Below are 12,754 nucleotides of genomic sequence, written 5' to 3'. Positions count from 1 at the left end.
GTCTCTCTAGGTTTCATTTCCTTCAGTCCTTCCAAATACAATCAGAGAAACTGCAGGCAAGTCCCAGGACAAAGAATGCTGCTGCCATGTGGGGCATCTAAGTCTAAGCCAGTCTTGGCAGTCAGCCACGGCCACGAGTCATCCTCAATTTTTTTCAAATGGAGAAATTAGAGGAAGTGAACACTTCCATGCAAAGCAGGACATCTCAGAACCCAGTTTTATTTTCTAAGAGAAGGAGCAATCAATGTGATTCTGCTAAAGCCTATAGATTAATCAGAGAGTATTGAGTAGCCAAGCTGAGGAGCAGCAAGGTATTCATTCTGGAGCCATCACTGTGCTCCAGACAAGGACAGAGCTACAACAAAGCAGTAATCACAGTCCCCAAAAGAGCAGGAGCGGGAGGAAGGTGATGAAGGCGACACTGAGGTGACTTCTATGGACCATGATGACCATGTTCTAGAGGGAATGAAGTCAGGTTTCTGCATGCCCTGCATTCATTTGGCCACCATATCTGAATGATAGCCACGGGTATAAAAGCCGACTTTAGACTTCAGTAGAAGAGAGGATGTGAACACAAATAAACAAGTAGATAGGATATACACACAGTGAAAAGCAACAAAGACATGATGGAAAGATGGAATAGAAGACTACTGTTGATGTGGGATGCCCTTCTGTACGCTGTGAATATGTGTTGCTTTTATTAGTTGATGAATAAAGCTGCTTTGGCTATGGGAGGGCAGAATATAGCTAGGTGGGAAAGTCAAACTGAATACAGAGTGAAAGAAGGTGAAGTTGAGGGGATACCAGCAGCCATAGGAGAAGCAAGATGTGAGGTAACAAGTCATGAGATTCGTGGTAAAATATTAAATAATGGGAATGGGTTAATTTAAAAGTAAGAGCTAGCTAATAATAAGCCTGAGCCATTGGTCAACTTTTATATTTAATATAAGCTTGAATGTTTATTTATTCAAGAACTGGAGGGTGGGAGAGAAACTACCAGTTACATTGCTTTGGGGGTTAGGATAATTGTTCACAGAAAGATGTGAAGAACAACTGTGAGGGGCTGGAGGGATGGCTCAGTGGTTAAGAGCACTAACTGCTCTTCCAGAGGACCCGGGTTCAATTCCCAGCACCCACATGGCAGCTCACAACTGTCTGAAGATCCAGTTGCAGAGGATCTGACACCTTCACACCAATGCACATAAAATAATGCTAAATAAAACATAAAAAATATTAAAAAAAAGAACAACTGTGATATGGACATTTACAGATAGGAAAACTCTTAGGGCATTTCCACACAAGGTAGAAAACAAATGTCACATATGAGAAATATCTGGTGGTTCGTTCTGGATTAAGGACTGGATGCCTGATGACACCCAATGACTAGAGACGGGAGGATGGATTGCATTCATATTGGTATATGTGATGCTGCAAACCCTACGGTAAATAGCCAGGACTTAGTTAGCAAACAGAATTACTCTCATTAGGGAAGGTCATTCTTCCCAATTAAATAATTCTGAATTGTCAATATTTTCTTTAATACTCAACTCAAGCTCTTATTTCCTTTGGTAAGATTCTACATTTTCTATGATATGGAAAAAATATGATGGTCAGGGAGCATCTATGTCTACAAACATCTGCTGTGCCCTTGCCTATTTTCCTGAGGTTTCAAGGAAGAAGGGATATGGTGTCCTTTTCCAGCTAACAACTACATCTATTTCCCATCATCAAGCCTGTCACCCATTTCTATTCTTTTGTAGTTCACTCTCTAACCTGACTTTGCCAGCTTTTGTTCCCCATTATAAAAGATCCTTATTTTCATCCATACTCTTTTTTGTGTTTATTTATTTTGAAATTTTATTTTATGTGTATGTTTTGCCTGTGTGTATGCTTGTGTACTATATGCATGGCTGGTGCTGGTGGAAGCCAGAAGAAGGTTTGCCGGGAATCAAACCTGGGTCTACCGGAAGAGCAGCTGACCCATCTTGGCAGCTACATGTGTTGTTTTCCTTCTTTCAAGACAGGGTTTCTCTGTAGCTCTAGCTGTCCAGGAACTCACTCTGTAGACCAGGCTGGCCTTGAATTCAGAGACTACCAGCTTCTGCCTCCTCAGTGCTGGGATTAAAGGCGTGTGCCACTACACAGAGCTGTGTGTTGTTTTCTTGAGACAGAGTCTTGCTATGTAGCCCATGTTGGCCTTGGCCTTGGCATTCTTTTGCCTAAGCCATCTGAGTCTTGGAATTACCAGCATGTGATATGGTTATCAAGCTTTCAAACATACTCTTTAAATCAGTATTGGTTGTCTCCACTTAATACGGCACCCATCTTCACTCTGTATTATATTGTGTCACTTAAGTCCTCAATGACTCTTCTGCTGCCAGGTTGAAGGAATAGTTTCAATTCAAATTTCACTAGGCACCTCTGTTCAATTTCAGTCCATTGACTACTGTCCTGTATTCTCCAACCCTTCTACTCATATAGCCTACCAAACCACTGTTCTTTTAGCATCCATAAACCATAACGGTCATGTCTGTAGCCTGTGTTCTTTACCTTATTTGTTCTTCCTGAGTGGTGTCATAGGTTTCATGGTTTTAGTGTCTATGCTCAGGTCAGTACATCCTTCTAGAACTGTCACTCTCATTTACTCTGATGTCTGAAAGACCTCAGCACTTGATTATACTCAAGTAACTCAAACTTGGGATGTCTAAGCCATAATATACTTTTCTTTCAAACCTGGAGCATCCTTTTCTATTGCTTCTGCCTCATCAGCACGCACATTTGTTATCTGGGACTAATTTCTGTCTATCCTTTAAGACTCATTCAGAACTTATCTTTCCCAGAAAGTTCTGGCACACGCCTCCAAAACAACCCTAATATGCTTCATTTATGAAAAAATATATGGGGCTGAAGAGATGGCTTGGTGGTTAAGAACACTGGCTGCTCTTCCAGAGGTCCTGAGTTCAATTCCCAGCACCCACATGGTGGTTCACAACCATCTGTAATGAGATCTGGTGCCCTCTTCTGGAATGCAGGCATACATGGAGGCAGAATGTTGTATACATAATAAATCTTTAAAAAATATATGTAACACACACACACACAGACATTACATCTGGATGGCATACTACATAGTAAGAGCCCGAGGGCAGGGATGAGGTTTAACCATCTCTTAATATCTAGGACCTAGGACGACCCTTGAGTCTCGGTAGCTACCCCATAAATTCTTGCTACATGAACAATGAGAATTATATTTTAGAAAGTGATCTGTTGACAGTATAAGATCCTACTTCTAAAAGTGTTCTGCCAGATATTATAGGGCTATAGTCAAAGTTGGATGCCCCAATATTACAGAGAAACCTTGGGTAACTGTCTAGGCAGCCAGCTGTTTCTATCATCTTACATTTTTTGGAAGTTGCTTGCTTGCACTTCCTGTTTACTCAGTTAATATTACTTTCCTTCTCAGGAAACCTGTCACAGTTACAACCCTCTCCAGTCTTATCTAAGGGCATACTAGATACAAGACGGAGACTCTTCAGGAAAGACAACTATTGGAACAATTGCTGTAATTTGCCAGTCACCTACGGTCTGGACATCTGGAATGTGTACTTGCTGGATGTTCTTGTTGGTTGTAGTTTCATTTTTGTTTATGTTGTTTCCTTTCTCTGAGCAATACTTGATAATTTTTCTTATTGTCTATAGTTTTTTTTTGTCTATAGTTTTATGTTAGAATTAAAATCTTCTTAATTAGACAAAAAAGGAGAAATGTTTTGTGAATTTGGCCATTCAGTCTAATGACCAATGGAACGGAATAGGCTGGCTCAATGGGCAGTCTTCTCTGAGGATACGCGACCCTCTGAGAAGCGAGGGAGATGCTCTCTCTCTGGGATGTGGTAGGCTTCCTGATGCCATAGCTCAATGGCCTGGTCCTGAGCTTTCCCTATCCTTCCCTGGTGGATGAAGAGGCAGCGGCGCCACTTCATTCTGTATTTGTGTCTGTGTTATTTCCATTTTGTCTGTGAATAAATAAGTCCTGATCCTAGACTTCCATGGATTGTCGTTTGACCAAATACACTGCTCCCTCCCCTGCGACTGTGCTCTATCCACAGCTAACAAGTCTGCAGCATTTTCTTGAAATGGGAATTAAATGGTCACCAAATATTTTTAAAACCCAAAGTAGTTCATTATATGCTGATATTTACAATAATAAAATGATAAGCAATTGACAGTTTCTCCACCTGGTCTTAATTTCCACATTTATCAAAGCTGGATAAAACTGGAGGTTTTTAATACATTACAGGGTAATTTATAACACTGTATGGCCACAAAAATTAATTGTTAGAAATTGCCACGCTCAAAAAGGACTTTCACAATAGCTATTATTTGCAACAATCACATACAATTAGAGCAGTTCCACCACATATAGGAGAAAAGCCCCTCCTGCTGTTTGACCTCAAGGCTTGACAGTGTGATGTAATTGCCAGTGTGATGTGATCGCCAGTGTGATGTAATCATCAGTGTGTTGTAAATCACCAGTGTGATGTGATCGCCAGTGTGATGTAATCATCAGTGTGTTGTAAATCACCAGTGTGATGTGACTGCCAGTGTGATGTAATCATCAGTGTGTTGTAAATCACCAGTGTGATGTGATCGCCAGTGTGATGTAATCATCAGTGTGTTGTAAATCACCAGTGTGATGTGATTGCCAGTGTGATATAATTGCCGGTGTGTTGTAATCACTGGTGTGATGTAATCGGCAGTGTGATGTGATAGCCAGTGTGTTGTAATTGGCAGTGTGTGATGTAATCGCCAGTGTGATGTAATTACTAACGTGAAGCAAGGCCCTGTGATCGTAGGCCCTGGAGCTGTTGCTCACAACGGAAGATCAGGATTAAGGAAGAGTGTCTGGGGAGGCCTCCATCTGGGGAGAAAGGCCAGTGCAGGGATGAGTCTGGGAGCTGCAGGGCCAAGTGGGATGAAGAAAGCAGGGTTCTTTAGGCTTGCGACAACGCAAAGAGTTTACCTGATTCATGATGGAAAACTTCCTCCCTATCCTGTTGTCTGGCAGCCTGAAGCCCTTCCTTCTCATACCATCTTCCGACTCTGACTTAAACACCTTCTCAGGGTCTCCTTTCTCTTCCCCCTCAGAGAGCTCCTTCTGCTTCCTCTTCTTCCGTCTGTTCCTCCGCTCCTTGGCACTCTTTGAGCTGAGTTTAGAAAGTTCAGATGAGCTCCGGGGAGAGCCAACCCCATCTTCACCTTCTTCTTCAATAGCATCTTCTGAGACAGTGCCTGCTGAAGTGGCCATCGCAGCAGCCTAGGAAAGAGCCACAGCGATAGACCTGAGACAGTGCCTGCTGAAGTGGCCATTGCAGCAGCCTAGGAAGGAGCCACAGCGATAGACCTTGTCACAAGCATTATCTGGGGCCACCCAGGTCAGCCACAGACAGACAGGAACAGGAGCCTGCCCTGAGGAGGGGGCTGTGGTCAGCACTGGCTGCTCCCACCTTCTGGGTGAGCTTGCATCCTGGTACACATGCCTGAGTGACCTGCACTCATAGCAAGCATGCTGGGGATTTACTCTGAGGATTCCACACATAGGGATCTTCATACAAAGGATTCCTTAGTGAGCAACAACGGAAATGAATGCTTAGAAATCATATTACATATTAAAATACATATATATGTCTACATATGAGTACGATATATATGAGAATAATAAATGGTAAGAGTAATAGAATCACAAGTGTTTCTAAATTTTGTTTTATGCCTATATCTTCATTTTAAGTTTTTAAAAAGTATTTATTTTTATATGTACATATATGGTGTGTGTGCCTGCATGCGCATGCTCTTATGGACAAGAGTGAGTAGTTGAGACAGAGGTGAACCTAGGATCCCATCCAACCTGTTTTTTGAGATAGGGTCTCTTACTAGCCTGGAACTGACCAAACAGGTTAGGGTGGCTTTGCCAGGAATCCCTGGGATCCACCTGTCTTTGCCTCTTCAGGGCTGGGATTACAGGTGTGAGCCATCATGTTTGGCTTTTTCTGTGTGTTCTGGGGGATAAACTCAGGTCCTCATGCTTGTGTGGAAAGCACGCACTTGACAGAATTCTCTCCCCATATTTTCTTTTAAATGAGAAATAATACTCTATGGCCATAGTGAATCCATAGTGGGTTCACTATGTTTTTCTGTGTTTGGGGGTGCAGTCCTGTTGTAGAGCACCTGTGCTTAGGATACCCAAAGTTCCATGTGCAATCCCCAGCACCAGGTCAACAGACAAACCAGACGAGGCTTATCAAAGCACGGCATTAACTACTCATCAGAAGTTAATAAGTAGATAACTTCCTAGTCATCACAGCAGCTGGACGCAGAGCTATGGTAATCAATAAAAGAGCATTGCAGTGGAGATCAGCAGGAGCAGCAGCACCGACATCTGGAAGAAGATGCAAAGCCACCCACCTGGGCTTCTTCCTGCTGCTTCTTGAGCTGCTCCAGCATTGCTTTGAACTCAGCTTCTTTTTGCTCGGCCTCTTCCAACGTTGCCTGGTTCTGCTCTTCGTAAGCCATGGCCACCACAGCCAAGATTAAGTTCACCAAGTAGAAAGAACCCACAAAGATGACCAAGACAAAGAAAATCATGTATGTTTTCCCAGCCGCTCGTAAGGTCTGAAAGACAAAGGCCATCTTCTCAGCTATTTCCATTGAAGGAAGCAGGATGAAGACAACAGCGTGAGCCCAGCTCCTCAGCAGTACCACTGCCGACCAAGTAAGTCAGAGCTTCCTTGTCCGGTGCTTGTGTGGTACTTTACACCAATCCCACATCCCAGCAGTCAAATGCCTTCCTAATGTTTAACCCTCACTTCCACTGTGGAGAAAATATCTCCTGCTTTCATAGGAAAAATTCTATATGTCTGTCTGTCTGTCTGTCTGTTTGCCTGCCTGCCTGCCTACCTGTCTATTTTAGATAAGGTCTCACAATGTAGCCCTGGTTGGTACAGAACTTGCTATGTAAATCAGACTGGCTTCAAATGCTGCGATCCTTTTGCCTTTGTCTCCCAAAAGCCAGGACTACTGACCCATACCACAGACCTGGCTTATCTTTATTCTTTTGGTTAGCAACGATTTAACGGAATTTAGTATCTATTAGGTCCAATGGTAAGAACTGACCTGGGGATCGGAACTAGAAGCCTGTTTTAGAGGTTCCTTTTAGCAAGGAGAGATTTATTTTTTATTCTCTAACTAACCAGCATCATCGAATACCATAGAGAAAACAATGGATTGTCATGGGATCATCAGCAACACAAATTTCCTCATTATGACTTGAGAAATCACAAGACACCTAAAGTCATCAGTGTGGCCCAAAAGATGGCGACCAGCCTTATTCTCACTCATACCACACCGGAAAAAGTCCAAATTACAGCTCCAAGTCCCAGGGATAGAAACCTATCATGTTAACACTGGAAGGAGCCCTGCACAAACGAGCGCTTGCTATTTCTTAGGTGCTCCACCACTGAAACCCCGGAAGACAGAGAGCAAAGTGTGGGGGAGCAGGCTGCAAACCTTCAGGCCAGCCTGAAGCTGTCAGGGCTGAGAGCTGGGTAAATTCACCCACCCTGCTGTGTGAGAAATACCATTCTCAGATCCCATCTTATCTCTTCACTGTAGGCCTGTCACACAGAAGTCCCCAGCTCATCAGATCCTCATGTGGACAACATCACTACAGAAAAAGAGGCGTTGCTTACCAACTGATACAAGTTCTCCCAGTAGTCCTGGGTCATAAGGCGAAATAATGCCAAGAAGGCCCAGCTGAAAGTGTCGAAGCTTGTGTAGCCATAGTTGGGGTTCCTTCCTGCTTTCATACACTGGTATCCCTCTGGGCATTGCCTGAAGAAAGAAAGGGACACACTGGGACGGAGACACAGCTAGTAACCTCAAGTCCCTCAGTTTTATTCCTGGCAACACACACACACACACACACACACACACACACACACACCACACACACACAGACCAGGTAATGGTAACATACACCTTTAATCCCAGTAGCCACACTAGTTTGCCATACAAACCAAGTGGTAATGGTGCACGCCTTTAATTCCAGCCCTAGAGAGACAGTTCTCAAACACAATCTCATTCTGAGATTCCTGGAGGCAGGATCGTCATTTTGGACTGAGATTGAGGTAATAGTCAGTGGTTGGCTGTTTTGTTTTTCGGATCTTCTGGTTGAATCCCAATTTCTCTCTCTGAATTTTTATTAATTGTGCTTCACATACACACGTGCACATGCACACACACAGAATGAGAGAGAAAGGAAGTTTAGAACTTTTCAAAATAATCCTCCCAAGTCATGACCTTGGAAATAATAGCCACCTCTACAGCCTGGACAATAAGCTGGAAGAAAGATAAGCACAGAGAGAGAGAGGAGAAAGAGAGAGACAGAGACAGAGAGACAGAGACAGACCGGGGGCGGGGGAAGAAGGAGGAAGAGGATGAAGAAGAAGAAGGGGAAGAAAATAACAGCTAGGTAATGTCTGGGGAAGGTCTAGAATCCGAGTGACCTGGCGGTCTTCAAGGATGAGATGCTGAGATCTGTGCACACCTATGTGTTGGGAGCTCAGTGGGTGGAACCCATGGATATACACTTTAGAGATAGGCCAGATGGCTGGATGTGTGCCAAGTATAAGAATCACTGCCTTATGATATCACAGATCCATATTAATGTATAATTTCAATCAAATTATTAATTGATTAATTAGTAATTCAAATTAGCTGCTATTGTCATTGACAAATACTTGGAAGTTAAGTTTTTGGTTGTCTGTTCTTTTAACACTTGGTGTGCTGACCTAAGTTACAGCGATTTCAATTATATGATGTCAATTATATGATTTCTCCTGCCTTTGGACACATTTGATGCCTCTTTTAATGTAATTTATAGTTATCTACTTTAATATAAAACAATTTCTGATTGTCAGGGTCATACTAAAACAGCAGATCCTAGGGGACCAATGTAGTGAGTGAACCATCACCACCCTACATGTGTTTACAGAATAGCCGTATTGATGGTATTATAACATGTGTGTGTAATATTATATGGTAAATCATCACCACCCTACATGTGCTTATAGAATTGATATTATTATAATGTGTGTGTGTGTGTAATACTATATGGTAAACCATCACCACCCTACATGTATTTACAGAATAGCTGCATTGATAGTATTATAATAACAATAGCTTATTAGAACTATGCCATGAAGGAGAAAACCAAGACTAGCTAGATGGCTTGGCAACACTCTTAGAGCTCAAAACAACTCAAATAGAAGCTAATTCTAAACTGGTATCTCTATGCTATCCCTTCCCCATAGTGTTAGGCCTAGTGCTCTTTGGTTTGTCCTTGGATATTGAACTCTCTCTGAGACAATGTCCTTGTTCCAAATTGCAGTAACTGTGCTAACTGAGGATGAGAGGGCCCTTGGGAGGCAGGTAAGCTACTGGGTGCCACAGTTTCCCTTCTTCTCACAGCATTGATTTTAGTTTGAGATTACTCGTGCAGCCACCTTCTAGGGAAACGTCAAACCCTGGATTGTCAAATACGAAACAGAAAGAAAATCAAGTCATCCAACAGGTCAGACCCATGTGTCAGGACCCAGTAAGTGTGCACAAAGAAAGTGAGAGCCTTGCTCACTTAGATCCAATGCACATTAGGGAAGAATAACATTGGGTGAGCTACTTACCCAGCATCGGAACTGTTCCCACAGAGCAAGGGTTCCAGCATGCCAGGAACCGTGTAAAAGTTTGCTAGAAGAGTTGGAAGAGGCAGGAAATGAATAGGCAGATTTCAGCGAATGAGAGAATAAGGTTGCACGGTCCCTAGCTTGCCAGCAGGAGCAGCTATTGATTTTAGCTCATATAAATCTTTCTCAACAGCAAAAAGCTGATGAGAATTCCTACCATTAATGATCTCCTGTGTGTCTAAAGCTAAGAGCTACCCGAAAGCCCTTGAGGTGAAGCTGTAGTCACCAGTAATTTCATCTCTGCGTGCCAGGTTCTGCTAATTGGATTAAAGTGTCTAAGTCAGTAGTTCTCAACCTTCCTAGTGCTGCAACCCATGCATATAGTTCATGCTGTGGTGACCCCAACCATAAAATTATTTCATTGTTAATTCGTAACTGTAGTTTTGCTACTGTTATGAATTATAATGTAAATATCTGCTATGTAGAATATCTGCTATATGACCCTGCAAATGGGTCATGACCCACAGGTTGAGAAAGTTTCTGAGATCTTCATTCCTTTATACAATTTGACCTTTTAACCCTTGTAATATTTTCATCAAGATGTCCTAAAACCCTGCACTAGACATTATTGCCATGTCCTACTTAAAATGAGAAGGCTCTGTCCCTGAGGTCGTCTTTGTAATACTTTCTTGAGTCTCTTCAGTGACTAGTGATGTTTTGTTTTGTTGTTGTTAATAGAAGCATTGTTATATCAAATTCTCCTTAATGTACGATCCCAGTGCTTTGATTTCTCAAATGAAGTTATAAAAACTCCTTAACTGTAGTTAAGATCAAATGGTGTCTTAGAGATCACCCGACTCCCTAGACGAGATCTATTGTCAAGCTCTTACGAGCATTCAAGAGCTTTGGTTCCTAAACACAGTCTAGACAGAACGCTTAACTCTCTCAGGTAAACAGCAGTGGAAAGCAGCATGCTGAACTTCTAGGTATGACTTTGAAAACAGAAGTTTAGAGTGCACTTGAAGACATTTTAACTGTTCACGTGGTTTTCAACAGCTGAGGCTTAGTCAGACGTAGAGGTGCACAATGAGGCAGGCGGATCTCTGTCTGGATCACCCCAGCCTGGTCTACAGAGCGAGTTCCAGGACAGCCAGTACTACACAGTAGAACTCTGATTAAAAATAAAATGAAATATAAAATAAAGATAAAAAGCTTCTGCACAGTCCTGCCTTGGAGATGGGAATGGCATCCCAGGCTGAGTCGGGCAGACCACTTTGTGTCGCTCAGCAGTGGCCCTTGATAAGTAACCTTGGGTCAAGTTTTCCTCTTGCAGTGGAGGTGACACCTACTTTTATTGTTGATGTATTCTTCCCAGTCAAAGCCTCTGGTGCCATTTTCAAGATAGCTCTCGTTAAAGTTTATGGGCCACACCACACACTTGTTTCGAAGATTCCCCATGAACAGCTGCAGGCCAATCAGGGCGAAAACACTCAAGCAGAACACGGTCAAGATCATCACATCAGACAGCTTCTTCACAGACTGAATGAGGGCGCCTACAATTGTCTTCAGGCCTAAAGAGACAGAGCCCCCAAAACAGAGTCAACTCAGAGTCCTTCCTACTTTCCCTAGCCCCCCATTTAGTCCTACCTCCAAGTCTCCCATAGAATCCCTCTTGAAATACGGCCACTGCATCTTTGCACACAGAATAAGTAGGTGGAATTGTCAGTTTCTAGAAGTATCCAATTCTAAGTTAATAATCCTTTTAGAAAAGAAGCTGCTTCTATTAGCACGTGGGTCTTTCCTCCCTGGATGTACTTTCCTTCCCAAGGCCTTCACACATACCAATCCCTCCTTCCAAATGCTCCATCCCTCTCTTGCCCTCCCCACCAACTCCTCCTTCCCCTTCTGGTCTCAGTGAAAGCACTGCACAGGATCCCTCCCTGCCTTCCCAACTCGCCTCCCTCTCCTACCATTGCTGCCGCCTTAGCAGAGCCTTCTAGTCCTCCCTGAAGCATCTGTCATGGTTATAACCATTTTCTGTCTGTCTTGTCCACAGTCGTATCTGTAGCATCTAACTCACAATAAAGATTTGTTGAGTAAACAAATTAAAAAGGACCAGGGATTAAGGAGGCTTCCAAGTCAGAAAGGAAACCACTGAATAGTTTATAAGCCAGTAAGAAGCAAGAAGGCACAATATCGTTTCTGAAGAACCCTAGAAATGCTGATGTATTGCAAAGATAAGTGCTATCAATACAGTTTGCCTTTCCATTTAAAAGTGCGTGTTCTGCTTGCTACAGTAACCTTTTTTGTGTCTTATATTAAAAAGAAAACACTTGTAACTCATTTTAATGTAAGGTTTTATTTTATTTTATTTTTGTGGTTGGTGTTGGAAATTGAATTCAGTTTTGTGCATGGCAGGCACATGCCTCTGAAGGAATTATGTTATAACAGTCCCAATTTGAGGTTTAAAATGTGAGACAATGGTTTCAATTTAAACCTGAAGATGGTCACTTCCACGCTGCATAAGAAGATATTAATGATGGGAGACACATAAAAATATAATTATAGGTTTATGGTGCTTGAGCCAAAAGAGTCTATGTATGACAATCCTCAGCATGCTCAACAGCAGGCTATCATAGGACATGGCCTACAAAACACGAACACTTTTGCAGTATTCAAGATGAGCAAGAGGAGACTCTGAGCCTTGACACATAGGCCTCAGGAAGGAGCTCAACCTTGATCAATTTCTGATGGCAAGAATACAAGGCTGACATTCCAGGGACAGCTGATGTGAGCGAGCATTGCTGGCCCAGGCTGGGTGGTGGCTCATCACTAATCCTAAGAAAGTGTGCTACTTACACAGATCATCTGGGCACTACAACCAACCCTCTGGGATCTCAGCATTTTCACCTTTAAAAGGATAATAAGAGCCGGGCGTTGGTGGCGCACGCCTTTAATCCCAGCACTCGGGAGGCAGAGGCAGGCGGATCTCTGTGAGTTCGAGGCCAGCCTGGTCTACA

General features: G+C 42.9%; 1 protein-coding gene across 2 annotated transcripts in view; it reads right to left on the bottom strand.

The window, feature by feature from the left end:
- Positions 1-12,754, bottom strand: part of Scn8a (sodium voltage-gated channel alpha subunit 8) — a 174,117-nt gene that overhangs the window by 69,291 nt on the left and 92,072 nt on the right. For both annotated transcript variants that reach the window (XM_057791984.1, XM_057791983.1), the window contains exons 7-11: positions 11,084-11,305; positions 9,735-9,798; positions 7,743-7,884; positions 6,460-6,666; positions 5,021-5,314 (exon numbers count right to left, since the gene is read on the bottom strand). In XM_057791984.1, coding sequence (XP_057647967.1) covers positions 5,021-5,314; positions 6,460-6,666; positions 7,743-7,884; positions 9,735-9,798; positions 11,084-11,305 — 929 coding nt within the window. The remainder of the gene's footprint in view (positions 1-5,020; positions 5,315-6,459; positions 6,667-7,742; positions 7,885-9,734; positions 9,799-11,083; positions 11,306-12,754) is intronic.

This window comes from Chionomys nivalis, chromosome 17, assembly GCF_950005125.1.
Source record: "Chionomys nivalis chromosome 17, mChiNiv1.1, whole genome shotgun sequence".
Taxonomy (NCBI): Eukaryota; Metazoa; Chordata; class Mammalia; order Rodentia; family Cricetidae; genus Chionomys; species Chionomys nivalis.
This window is presented reverse-complemented; position numbering and strand designations above follow the sequence as displayed.